A 14,250-nucleotide genomic window follows, 5' to 3' on the forward strand; every position below is an offset into this window, starting at 1 on the left:
GATTTATCAAGTTCAGAGAGGGGGAGATTAAGGTCTCCCACTAGTATGGTTTTGCTATCTATTTCTTCCTCTAATTCCTTTACCTTCTCCTCTAGGAATTTGTATGCTACACCACTTGGTGCATATATGTTAAGTAATGATATTGCTTCATTCTCGATGGTGCCTTTTAACAGGATATAGTTTCCTTCCTTATCTCTTTTAATTAGGTCAATTTCTGCTTTTGCTTTATCTGAGATAAGGATTGCTACCCCTGCTTTTTTTACTTTAGCTGAGGCATGATATATTTTATTCCAACCTTTTACCTTTACCTTGTGTGTATCCCTCTGTTTCAGATGTGTTTCTTGTAAACAGCATATTTTAGGATTATGATTTCTAATCCATTCTGCTATCCATCTCCGTTTTATGGGAGAGTTCATTCCATTCACATTTACAGTTATGATTGTTATCTGTTTCTTTCCCTCCATCCTATTCCTGCCCCTGTTAATGATCATATTTTCCCTCCCTTCTCCCTTCCCCCCCTTAATAGTTTTCCTTTTGACCACTGCCTCCCTCAATGTTCCCTTTTCAGCCCCCCTCCCTTTTCTTCCCCTTTCCCCTTACTACTTCCCTCCCTACAAACCACTCCCACCCCCCTTTCATAACCATTTCCCCCTCCTACTGCCTGTAGGATATTTTTATATTTAATGAAGTATGCTATTTCTTTTTCCCATCAAGAGTGACAGGAACAAATCTCATGCGAAGCTCCCCTCCTTCCCCTCTTTCCCTCTAAAATGATACTTTTTGTGTTTCTTCTCCATAGAGTCCTATGCTTAACTGGTTGTTATTTCCTCCTTGTACCAGAACCAATGAGGAAAAGCTCATATGCTTCCCAACTCCCTCCCTTTTTTTCCTCTGCTATACAGTTTTTATGCCTCTATGTGTGTCATAATTTACCCTTTTCCACTTCAACCATTCCCTTTCTTCCATTGCAGTCCCTTTGTAGCCCTTAATAAGATTGTTTTAAATCGTCATTTTGTGTATTTTATAGTCATATCCTCTACTTGTCTATAACCAGATTGCTCTTATCAAATAGCAGGGTGTGTGTGTGTTCTTGTTTACCTTTCTAAGTGTGATAGTAATGGCAATTAAAGATTCCCCTGTATTGGCTTGGTTTTCAAATTGATTGTGTTAAAACCCAGAGTTTGTTAATCCCACCTGTGGGATGGGCTTGTTGATGTGAAAAGAAAGTCCTGAACTGGGAGGAGCTGGTGATGTAGATTTGGAGAGACCCTAGAGAGAGGCGGAAGATCTTTTTGGAAGCAGCACCTCGTGGAGAGAGAGAGACTAAGAGAATTGCTGGTGGCCGCTTTGAATTGCCCTGGACTTTTGAGACCTGCCCCCTGAGCTGCCAAGGACTGAGGAGACATGGCTGTTTTGCTGGTACTTTGTCTGTCTCTTTTGATGTTATTTTGCCAGATTTGTCCACTGGTGAAAGACTGTCCTTTTGTTGAAGAAGTCCTGGAACCTGGCTGTTCGCTAAGAAGGCCTGTGACTGTCCTGCAGACAGAGAGTGAATACTGTCCACTGGTGAGGGACAGTACTGTTGTTGCAGGGATCTGGAGACTGTCCTGCAGACAGAGTGAATACTGTCCACTGGTGAGGGACAGTGCTGTTGTTGCAGGGGTCTGGGAGCCTTTCTGTTGGTTCAGAAGCCCTGAAGAAGGATTTTCTTGTTGTATGTTTACAGAAATCCTGGGAGAGGGCTTTGCTAATGTGCTCAGGGGTTCTAGGACTGTTCTACAGACAGAGGATAAATTCATGAAGGGACTGGCAATGTATCTTGTGGCTTTGCTAAGCCTTGTCTCCCCAGGAACTAAGATTGCTGAGAACTTGCCTCGTGTCAAGATGAAGAAAAGACCTCCATTTGGGTATTAAGTGCTGTGTTTAAACTTGATGTAACTCTGGGGTAGATTCAATTGTGATCCAGGGGTGGGGAACTTTTGACCTTATTGTGCTCTGTGATTGACAAATGAAGGTACTTCACCTATGTTTGGAAACTAATCTCCATTTGAGAAGAGGGGCTTTGTGGTGGACTTAATTAAGGTATAGCCTAGGGGTGGAGAAGTATTTAGAACAGAGACTTTGTAATTGATTGAATGATTGGAAGATCCTGGGGTGGGGTAGTACTTGGAGATTATTTAATCACACTTAGTAAATGCTGTATTTTGAATGATGTCATGTTTTGATCTTCTCTGTTCTTGGTTTGTCACTGAATAAAATAGAGAGCACCTATGCTGGTATTTTGAACCTGGGAAGTTGCCTTCTTTTGGCATTACATTACACTAAGTCACTGTTGCATCTTGTAATTGGAGGTTGAATTTTCCATTGAGTTCTGGCTTTTTTATCAAGAAGGTCTGGAACTCTGTTATATCATTGAATGACTATCTCTTTGCCTGGAAGAATATGCTCAGTCTTTCTGGGTATGTGATCCTTTGTTGTAACCCGAGCTCTTTTGCCTTCCGGAAAATTGTATTCCACTGCCTCCGATCTTTCAGCGTAGAGGCTGCCAAATCCTGTGCAATCCTCACTGTGGACCCTCGATTTTTGAATTGTTTCTTTCTGGCCGCTTGAAGTATTTTCTCTTTTATCTGGTAGTTCTGGAGTTTGGCCACAACATTTCGAGGACTTTTCAGTGTGGGATCTCTTTCAGCAGGTGTCCGGTGGATTCTCTCTATTTCTATTTTACCCTCAGGTTCAATTATTTCAGGGCAGTTTTCCTTAACAAGCTCTTGGAGAATGTTGTCCAGGCTCATTTTTTCATCATAATTTTCTGGTAGGCCTATGATTCTCAGATTATCTCTCCTGGATCTGTTTTCCAGGTCAGTTATTTTTTTCTTTGAGGTATTTTACCTCTTTTTCTTATTTTTCATTCTTGTTGTTTTGCTTGGCTAATTCTTGGTTCCTCATAGAGTTAGTTATTTGTTTCCATTTGGTTAATTCTAGTTTTTAGCAAATCATTTTTCTTGGTTAATTTTTGAAGGTCCTTTTCCATATCATACACTTTTCTTTTTAGAGAGATGTTTTTCTAATTCTGCTATTTTTGTTTTGAGAGAATTATTCATTTTGTCTTCTATCTCTCTCATTTTGTTTTCAAAGTTCCTTTTGATCTCATCTAGGAGAGCCTTCTGTGCTTAGGACCCATTCCCTGTTGAAGTCTCAGCTATGGGTGTGGAGTCCACATTGTCTCCCTGTGAGGTTGGTTCCTCCCTCTGAGGATAGTAGGACTCCACAGTCTTTGTCTTTGTAGTATGCTTTCTACCCATTTTGAGGCAGGGTCCTAGCCACGCCCTTCCTCTAGGATCCCAAGCCTTTACTGTAGAGGGTTTTGCCCTGGGGCAAGAGTTACTATGTTTTCAGGGTTAGAGGTGGGGTTTGGAGCAAGGGAGGTTCACTCTGTCATCCTTGTCTTTGGAGGTCCTGAAAGGGGCTTTTAAAAAAAATTTCTGGGCTATGAAGTGGTAGCCCCAGGAATGTTTGCTGTCTAGGACAGGGGCCCCTGTATTTGCTCCTTACCTTGCTCTTTCCAGTCCCAGCCCTTTGGTGATAGGCCTGGTAGTGGACCTTGTGGTTGGTGGGAAGACTTGCCCTCTGAGTTGATCAGGCTCCTTCTGGGCCTGCCTCTGCCGGCCGCACAGTGCCTTCCCAGCCTGCCCCTGCGTCTGCCTGCCACGCCGCACCTTCCCGGCCTGCCCCTGCATCTCCCTAAGTTTCTTTTTTATTCTTTTTTAAGCAATTGGGGTTGAGTAACTTGCTCAAGGTTACACAGCCAGGTGTTTCTGGGTGGGTGCTAAGAGTCGGAGCCTGGATTCGATCCCAGGTCATTCCGACTCTGGTGCTCTTACTCACTGTGCTACCTGGCCACGCCAAGACCCTAGTTAAAAAGACCAAGGTGGACCACTGCATCCAGGGCCATCTCCAATTGTCCTGATTAAAATCTTGCCACTGGGCCCAGAAGGCTCTGGAGGAGACAATGGCTGGTGACTTTGCACAGCCCTCCTTCACTTAAATCCAATTCACTTGCAAGTCATGGCATCACCTTCCTGATATCATGGTCCACCTTCCAGAACAAAGGACAAACAACAATAATTTACAGTGTGATATAATGCCTTCCCTTTGGGTCAAGTTATGACTCTATGGACTGCTACCATATGGCCTGTATGCCCAGGGTCCCTCACCACTATGATTTTTCAACAATCTCCCCCGTGACCCCCACTCATCCCTGCTTTATGAGCCCTCCACAATAAAAGAACATTAACTTGGTCAGATTACTAAGCTTCTCACGGCAGGCAAGTTCACATTTTTGGCTTCTGACTCTGACTTCACAGTCACAGATGTTAAAACTTTCCTAGAAAGTGAATATAATCCAACTACTCCAGGAAGACTCTTATTCAGCCATAAAATCAACAAAGAATCTTAAGAACATAGTATGTGCCGATAATTTTATTGATGTTTTTATTCGTGTTACATACTGCACAGTTTGTGGTATTAGTAAAGATTTGCCTAGAAATAAAATCATTTAAAAAGTAATATTTTCTAAAATTAACATATCAAAATAACATTCCCATCTGATTTGTTGAAACCTGTCTCTGTTGTAAGAAGTAAAAGTTAATTTCCTGAAATGATCTTTAGTTGATACTCAACTTCCCAGATCTCATTTAACATTTCTATTTCAGTCGTATCATCCCAGTCAGCTAGTCAGTCTGTAGTGTGTTTCAATTGTTTCCTTTTTGTTTTCCTATTAAACCTCTTGCAGTATAGTATAGTATAGTATGGTAAAGTATATGGTGTAAGATCGTATAGCATAACAGAGTATAGACCTCCTCACAGTAGGAGTTATGCTTTTGGGGTGGCCAGGTAGCACAGTGAGTAAGAGCACCGGCTCCAGTGTTGGGATGTCTTGGGGATCAAATCCGGGCTCAGACACTTAGCACCCACCCAGAAATAACTGGCCATGTAACCTTGAACAAGTTACTTAACCCCAATTGCTTAAAAAAAAGAGTTATGCTTTTTCTTAACACCTAATGGGGGGACTTGCATATGACTAGCATTTGATAAGCAGTGTGTAATTGAAAAGGCATGAATAGTGGTTATGCTCCCTTTGACAAATGTTACAAAATGAGGTTCCAATGGAAACATAACTTTCACTGCTCTTACAAAACCAGTAGAAACTAAAGAAGAATGCTGATGATAACAGACAGCATTATAAGCCAGAAGAAGATTGTTTGGAAAGAACAAATGCATCTGTTCCTTCAAAATTAGAAAACTAGAAAAGGTATAAAGAGGAAAAATAACAAATTAAATGTAGCATAAATGGAGATCACTTAAAATCAACTATGAACAGTGAATGAATTATCAGCACTGTGGCTTCTTCTGATAAATGAGCATCCCCCAAAACTGTCAGTGTTTGATATTTTTCAAAGTCAAAAATTATTTTCACTTGACATGTAATCACTGACCCTAACCTTTCTATCAGACATGTTTTTCAGCTCTGTGTATTTTGTCAGGTTCAACAAATAGGTTCAGATCATGTAAGTTATCCCATATGTTAAACAGAAAAAATTTTGCAATTAAGTGGAACCATCCAGTAAACTTAGGTTTGTCCTTGGTTTCTTGTTCCAGAAGATTTTTTAGCTCTTCCTTTGTCACATAAATATGGTCTTTTATTTCTTTGGGATCTGGATTCAAAGTGACATCTTTCCTTACAAAGAGAAGGTAACCAATTTCATGCTCTCCCAAGAGCTCAGTTATAGGCAACTTGTAGTGAAGTCTTGTCACGAAGAGAATATCATCAAGGGAAATCTGTGATCCACAAAGTATAATATTAGAAAATGTCAGAGAATATTGTTTATTTCCATAATAGAAATACTTTCACCTTTCTAAGCAAAGTTGAATGAAATAGCCCTGCCAACAGTAATTTCGTTTTTTTTTTTAAAGCAATTGGGGTTAAGTAACTTGCTCAAGGTTACACAGCCAGTTATTTCTGGGTGTGGTACTAAGTATCTGAGCCCGGATTTGATTCAGATCATCCCAACACTGGAGCCGGTACTCTTACTTGCTGAGCCACCTGGCCACCCCTAAGCAATTGGGGTTAAGTAACTTGCTCAAGGTTACACAGCCAGGTGTTTCTGGGTGGGTGCTAAGTGTTGGAGCCCGGATTCGATCCCCAGGTCATCCCAACACTGGAGCCAGTGCTCTTACTCGCTGTGCTACCTGGCCACCCCTTTATTTCATTTTTCAAGGAATCTTCCAACACCAATCCCATGGTTTATGTAACTAAAGGTTCTCACCGAAATCAGAATTGTAAACTGGGCTTTCTTTTGCTTCAGAAGGATAGTTAGATTAATACACTAGTTAATTGGCCAAATTATTTCAATATTAATCTAGGATCTGGTCTCTTTTGTCAAGAGATTAGAATAAAAGCATAGTCTTTGTTTGTTTGGGGTGGGGGGGAAGCAATCAGGGTTAAGTGATTTGCCCAGGATCAGACAATATCTGAGGTCAGATTTTAACCTGACTCCAGAGAAAAGTATAATCTTTTTTCAACATAGTATTGGGGACAAAAAGAAAGTATGGAAAACAGATAGCTGCATGTAAATGTAGAAGAACCTCATTCTGGCTCATTCACTTCCACCACACCTATTAGAAGAACCAAGAGTCCTTAATAATTATACCAATTTGATAATCAGACCCAGAAAAAAATGAACTATGACTACTTCTGCTAATGTGGTGTAATCTCATACGGGTTACTTCTTTGATACATTTAAAATCCATCTGTCAGAATATATGATTTAGTGCTTATAGTGTCTAGTTTTCTGTAATAGTAATTCCATTTAAAGATTCCCCTGTATTGGCTTGGTTTTTGGTTTGACTGTGTTAAAACCCAGAGCTTGTTAATCCCACCTGTGGGATGGACTTGACCGTGAAAAGAGAGGGCTGAACTGGGAGGAGCTGGTGACGTAGATTTGGAGAGACACAAGAGAGAGGCAGAAGAACTTTTTGGAAGCAGCACCCTCATGGAGGCAGAGAGAGACTGAGAGGATTGCTGAGGGCCACTTTGAATTGCCCTGGACTTTTGAGATCTGCCACCCAGAACTGCCAAGGACTGAGGAGACATGGCTGTTTTGCTAGTACTTTGTCTGTTTTGATGTTGTTTTGCCAGATTTGTCCACTGGTGAAAGACAGTCCTGTTGTTGAAGAAGTCCTGGAACCTGGCTGTTGGTTCAGAGCTACTGAGACTGTCCTGCAGACAGAGAGTGAATACTGTCCACTGGTGAAGGACAGTGCTGTTGTTGGAGGGGTCTGGGAACCTTTCTGTTGGTTCCGAAGGCCTGAAGAAGGATTTCTTGTTGTATGTTTACAGAAATCCTGGGATAAGGTTTTGCTAATGTTTTCAGGGGTCCTAGGACTGTTCTGCAGACAGAGGATGAATTAATGAAGAGACTGGCAATGTATCTTGTGGCCTTGCTAAGCTTTGTCTCCCCAGGAACAAAGATTGCTGAGAACTTGCCTCTGTCAAGATGAAGACAAGACCTCCATTTGGGTATTAAGTGCTGTGTAACTCTGGGGTAGATTCAATTGTGATCCAGGGGTGGGGAACTTTTGACCTTTTTGTGTTCTATGATTGAACAAATGAATGTACTTTACTTATGATTGGAAACTAATCTCCATTTGCGAAGAGGGGCTTTGTAATGGACTAAATGAATGTACAGCCTAGGGGTGGAGTAGTATTTAGAACAGGGACTTTGTAATTGATTGAATGAATGTAAGGTCCTGGGGTGAGGTAGTACTTGGAGATTATTTAATCACACTTAGTAAATGCTGTATTTTGAATGATGTCATATTTTGATTCCCTCTGTTCTTAATTTGTCACTGAATAAAATGGAGAGCACCTATGCTGGTATTTTGAACCTTGGGAAGTTGCCTTTGCTTGGCATTACATTACATTTTCCTACCACGGACAATGAAACTAATTACCTGCTCCTGGGGAATTCCTAATTCAGCATGCAAACGTTGCTTAGCAGCCCTCTTCATTCCAATTGCATGACTTTCTTCCATTTCTAGTGGTTCATACAGTGGATGACTAGAACAACTGTCAGAAAAACACCCTAAAATGGAACATACAGCATCTCTAGTAAAGATAAGTCCTTGGAACATTAATGGAAGAAAAGCAGGTTCCTCATATAATGAATCTAATTTTTTTTTTCTTATTTGTGCCCAGGAAGCCAGCTATAATATATCAATCATACCAAGAGTAAAAAGATTGAATTTTGTCTGTTTCATAATGGCTATAAAATGTCCCCCAACATACTGACCACCCACCCTAAGAGCAGAACAGCATAGTTTGTATCGTCGGGTCCTGAGCCTGGGAAGAGGCAGACTGGCACTGATTGGCATATACTTCTGCGTGTTGTTACTTCTCTGTGTATAGGTTGTATCTTTTTGTGCAGGTTATATCCCTCCTATAGAATGTAAGTCACTTGAGGGCATGAATCATTTTTTTTTCAAATTTGTGTTTGTATCCTCAGCATGTAACACAATACTCTGCACATCAGTACTTAATAGACTTTTGTTGAATTGGGTTACTTCACCTCTTCCTAGTCCTGTCCCCTATTAAATAGAATTACACTTTTCTGTTTTTTCATACCTTATGACAGTGACACATTTTCTAAACAGTCAATTAATAATGATTTATTAGACATATACTGCATTCCAAGCACTGTGCTGAGTACTGAAGATACAAAGTAAAAGACAGTCCTGGTTCTCTTGGTGCTCACAGTCTATCGGGGGAGACAACATGTAAACAACTATCAATAGACAAGATGTATACAGGATAAATTTCAGATAATTGAGAGAGGGGAGGAACTAGGAGGGAGTCAGGAAAGTCTTCTGGTGTAAGGTGGGATTTCAACTGGGACTTAAGGGAAATTGGGGAAGCCAGGAGGTAGAGATGAGGAAGAAGAGAATTCCAGTCATGGGAAACAGCACATGAAAATACAGGGTGTAGGAAAGATCAATGATTAAAGGAGAGATTTAGAATGATAGAGGTAGCAGTCGACTAGAGAAGATGAGATGGAATGGGATCACTTGTGTAGGTAGAAAGGTTTCCCTTGGAAAAGAGAAGGGTCAGCTCTTCCTTTGAGGTCAGGGTAGAGGCAGCAATAGCAGCAAAAGGTATCTGGATAATCTGAGATGCAGAGTAGTGGGAAAGATGGTGTTCTCAGTGAATGGTCTTTGTTTTTTCTTCGGTGAAATATGAGGCAAGGTTCTCAGATGGGTGAGTGGAAGAAGGAAGATTATGGGAGGCTTGAAGAGAGATGAAAAGGTTTAGAAAAGCCACCATCATCTGCAAGACCCCAAATGATCACCCCTAAACAACACCAGAATCATGCTGTTGGTTTCTTCCCAGTAGAACCCACATGGAACATGAGGTAGATAGTTTTTTTTTTAATATTGCATATAATCACCTGGGAGGTGATATTGCCAACAAACAACCCCAGTCCAGAGCTATTCCTTTTCGCAAGCCTTCATCACATGGACTATAACTATTCTAATGAAGCAGGAGATATCTACCTCAGTCCCATAAGCTATCCATTGGCTCATGAATTAGACTCTACTACTTTAATCTGCCTAGTCAAATATTGATAATCTGCCCACCAAATACTTCTTGGGGGAAAAAATAGATGTATCTAAAGTTACATTTCTATTAGCATTCAAAACAAATGTACTCACCAGGATAAGTAAATTTGGTCTCTGCTCTCTGCTGCAGCAAAAGTTTGTTTTCTGTAGAAAATAAGACTACAGAGAAACCACGATGCAGAAGCCCTGGAAAATATCAACAGGACTGAAAAAAAAGAGCTCATAGGCATGATTTTAATGTTCTTCTTTTGTCAAGAGTCCCCACCTATCTCAACAAACCAACCCTCCACCTCCTTGCTGCCCCTAACAGAAACAGCAAAATGGAAGACCTATCAAAGTACAGAAGGAAAAGTGTAGTGAGCAGATGGAACCTTTCAGGATCTCCCACTCAAAGGAAGAGTACTAGAGGAGTACAGATGGAGAACTGGGAGGTATCTCCCTGGTCATGTAGTTCAGACCTCTCATTTATTTTACAAATGAGGAAACTGAAACCTAGGGAAGGTGAGTGACTTATCCAAGTCACATAGGCAATAGGAGTCAGCAACAAGATTTGAACATAAGTTCTCTGATACTATTCCACTGACCCAGGGCAGCTAGGTGGGGCTTATATAGAACACTGGACCTGGAGCCAGGAAGACCTAACTTCAAATCTGGCCAAAGATGCTTACTGACTAGATGACCTTGAGCAAGTCACTTAACTTCCATTTCTCTCAGTTTCCTCATCTGTAAAAGTGAGATAATAACAGCACCTACCTCCCTGGTTTGTTGTGAAGATCAAGTGAGATAATATTTGTAAAGCACATAGCACGGTACCTGGCACGTTAGCTATTATTATTTTGCTGTCTTTCCATAACTTACTTGATGAACTGAAGCTCAAAGAAAAAATGTTTGAAGATTCATATTTGAAACTCAAGATTAAGATTCACATCTACCAGAATCTTTTCTCCCCCCTTGTCTGTCTCTCTTTCTCTCTGTCTCTCCTCTCCTCCTTCTATTCTTCCTTTTGCTCCTCCCTGAAAACCCCCTTATGTTCTTCAGAGCTGCTCATAGATCACAGGATTCTCCAGTATTTCCATGATCTTCCCCCACCCCCGCCCCCCAACATTCCATCTAAGCTCTTAAGGCTGCCATAAAATTTTCTGAGCTCTTAATTACGGTATCAGTCTTTAGGAGATAAGCATTTGAGAGGGCAGCAAATGAAGTATAACCACACCATAATAAATAATGACTGATACTACAGAGAAGTGTGGAAAGAATTATAAGAACAAAGTGAAATAAGTAGAGGTAGGAATGCAATATACACAATTACCTTAACAGCGTCAATGGAAAAAACAACGAGAAAACGTGTAGTTATCATGATCAAACTTGGACCAAAAGAAGGCAGGAGAAAATGAAGCTCCCTTCTTCTTAACAGAGGTGGGGGAATAAAAGTGTGGAATGGTACATATTCTACCAGACTTGAGTGATATGTCATTTCTTTTTTTCTGAGCTGTTTTTTTCTTCTCTATTTTTTTTTTCAGTCTGTATTATAAGGTATAACTCTCTGGGTTAAGAAGGGAGGCACCCATGTGAAAAAGAAAATATATTAATAACAATTTTAAAAGAATATTCACATCTTCCCAAATCACTTCCAGATGAACAGAGAGAACACAAAACAAGGAAGGTGTCTCCTTTTCAATACCTCCATCCATATTCCACGGTATCTCTGACAGACTCAGGAAAGACTAAGGAGGCGCTTTCAATATTGACAACATAAACTTTCCCAATGTTACCTTTTTCAATGTTTTTATTCAGATGGCAGTTCATCTTGCTCTCAGTACCAATCACCTGATCATTTTCATCAACAACAATTAACATCTCTTCCAGTCGCTTGGTTTGGTACTTGTCTAGGTGAGGCCAGGTACCTTGAGACATTGTTGTCAGTTCTAATACTACCTGTATTATGGATATTTATGGTCAGTTATAATGTAAACATCCCTAAATAATATAGATACAAATAAGAGATCAGCAGTGTCAATAAACATAAGACAACAGAAATAGCAAAGTAATTCAGTGATTAGAAAAATTTCCCACAGAATAGGAATAAAGATTTCAAGTTTCCCTTTCTATCTGTTATGTAGGAGACCTCTATCCTATTATCTCTGAACACAAGAATAACTGAAAGTTTAACAATCAGTTCCTACCAAAGATACATATACATGAGTATCTCTCTCCTGCTTAGAGCTTTCATGGGTAAATTAGCCAGGACCTTATGGATTTTTTTTATAGGATAGTGAAGTCACCATAGATTTCATTAGCTGAAAAATTAAGGTTATAGAACAGAATTATGAGCACCTGTCCACTTCCTAATACAACATAGCAAAAATGGGAGAGAGTTTCTGATGGCTATTTATAACATATTTCAAATCTTGTATATCCCCTCAAATAACTTCTCATACTCTTGGCATATGTGACATAGCCCCCACAGGTTGTTTCTTTTTCCCAGGCATACTTAGGATTCATGATTTTCATAGTAAGATTTGCTGAGATTTGTTAGAGCTCCCTCCATTTCCCAGGGACCTGAGAGTCAACGTGCTGCAGATGAAAGCCATCCATCAAAATCTCTTGACATGCTCACAATCCCTGTTTCTTATAACAGTCAAGTGAACCTAACCAGGTATTGCACTCTTGTTCCTGCCACACTAACTCTGGTTCTGTACCCCATTGAATAATCACAAGGCTCAATGACCCTTAAAACATCGGTCAACTAAAGAACTGCTCCTACAGGACCTGGGAATGCCTGCATTGTCCACATGTGAGCCTGCCATGGGAACTCCTGTAGCAGCAAGCACCCCGGAGTCCCCAGGGTCACTGCCACCACAGGTTCTTGGATCTGCTTTGATAAAGGAAAGCAACTCAAAATGGGTTAACAAGCTTACTTTAATCAGTCAAACATGTATCGTTTACCTAGTTCAGGGGGAAAAGGTCAGCACCCCAAACTTCAGAATATACAGACAGAATTATCAAGACAGAGAAACAGATCAAGTAGACAGTTTTCAAACTGTTCAACCATTACATCCATACCAAATCAACATCTGGGTTTTTCAAAGCTGAGGGGGGGCCCTCAACAACGGCTTCCCAGAATCCAGATCAAATCACAGAACACTTCTCAAAGTGAGCCCCCAAACAAAGCTACACATCAGGGCTTATATAGCCTTCTCCTGGCTCAGAGAATGTAACAACCTTATTGACTCACTGGCCAATCAAGAAGTATCTACTGAAAAACAAGCCTCCCACCCCAGGCTCCAGGTGCACTTTAGCCTAGGGGCAGGGAAGATCTTACAAATTTATATTCCCATTACAACTCCTAAGAATGACTGTGTCATGGTCTAGCCCACTTATGGGTTTTTTTTTTTTATGTATATAAGGCCTACCTTAGCCCCAGTATGTTAAGCCCTCCTCAGGAGGGGGTGTTTCTGCTTGCAAGCATTTTCCTTGCTCTGAAATTAGTTAAACTTCTGTTTAATTCCTGACACAAATGCCTCTGGCCTTCTCTGTTTGGCTCCAGCCGTTCCCAGATTAGAGTCAGGTTCCAGTCCAGTTGATAGATCATCTACTTTATAACCAAAGAAACAGGCCCAGAGAAAGGTGGATTGTTACAAATAAAAAACATCAGCTCTAACTCTTCTCTCTCCTTTCTCTACCTAAACCCCTAGAAAAATGTCAGGCCCCTCCTCTCTATTCACCCCTTTCTACTTAAAACTATATTATCAAGTCTCTGATGTGACCTTGCACCACTCAGAAAATTAATGGCTCCTGTCATCAGTCTCATTGCCTGGCCTGCTATACAAATCACGGCAAAGGCAAAGATCTCACCTTTATCTTTCTTGCCAACCTGGCTAAGACACTACTAGTTAAAACGGACACAGGAAGATGAGAATAATTCTTAATAGAAGATAGTTTTAGAAAAAGTAAAAAAAGAAGAAGGATATCTGAAATAAAAGGATAACTTCAAAGAGATATATTCATTCACTAACCTTTCCTAGAGAACAGCTCTTAGCCACGCAAGCATAAGCACCCATAAAGCCAATGGATATTGTATGTGAATTTATATCATTTGTTGCACAACAGCTTCAGGGAGGAGGAGCAAAAGGAGGAGGAGAAGAGAGACAGAGACAGAGAGACAGAGACAGAGAGAGAAAGGGAGAGACAGAGAGAGACAGAGACAGAGAGAGACAGAGACACAGAGAGACAGAGACACAGAGAGAGACAGAGAGAGAGACAGAGACACAGAGAGAGACAGAGACACAGAGAGACAGAGACAGAGAAAGGAGAAACAGAGAGACAGAGACAGAGACACAGAGAGAGACAGAGACACAGAGAGACAGAGAGAGAAAGAGACAGACAGAGACAGAAAGACAGACAGACAGAGATAGGGAGAGACAGAGACAAAGAGAAAGGGAGAGACAGAAGACATGGGGAGGGTAGAAGGTTCTGGAAGGTGTGAATCTTACTAATGATAAGAATCTTAAATTATCTTGAGTTTCAAATATAAATCTGAAAACATTTTTCCTTTGAACTTCAGTCCATCAAATA

The 14,250-nt window shown here is 40.7% G+C and overlaps 1 protein-coding gene across 2 annotated transcripts; it reads right to left on the reverse strand.

Moving 5' to 3' along the window:
• Positions 1 to 4,464: 4,464 nt before the first annotated feature.
• LOC138160023 (isopentenyl-diphosphate Delta-isomerase 1-like) lies at positions 4,465 to 13,782 on the reverse strand. Of its 2 annotated transcripts, none has more exons than XM_069086539.1 (5): positions 13,692 to 13,782; positions 11,448 to 11,610; positions 9,769 to 9,861; positions 8,014 to 8,144; positions 4,465 to 5,838 (listed from the first exon to the last, which is right to left on the reverse strand). In XM_069086539.1, the coding sequence occupies exons 1-5, from the start codon at positions 13,734 to 13,736 to the stop codon at positions 5,509 to 5,511; spliced, it is 762 nt and encodes a 253-aa protein (XP_068942640.1). In that variant the 5' UTR covers positions 13,737 to 13,782; the 3' UTR covers positions 4,465 to 5,508. The 2 variants fall into 2 exon arrangements, with proteins under 2 accessions (XP_068942640.1, XP_068942641.1); XM_069086540.1 differs by lacking the exon at positions 13,692 to 13,782 and adding an exon at positions 12,739 to 12,840.
• Between the last annotated feature and the right edge of the window lie 468 nt (positions 13,783 to 14,250).

The sequence above is a fragment of the Petaurus breviceps genome, unplaced genomic scaffold (genome assembly GCF_028583685.1).
Source record: "Petaurus breviceps papuanus isolate PSGF00001 unplaced genomic scaffold, PetGlider_PUasm1.0 178, whole genome shotgun sequence".
Lineage (NCBI taxonomy): Eukaryota > Metazoa > Chordata > Mammalia > Diprotodontia > Petauridae > Petaurus > Petaurus breviceps.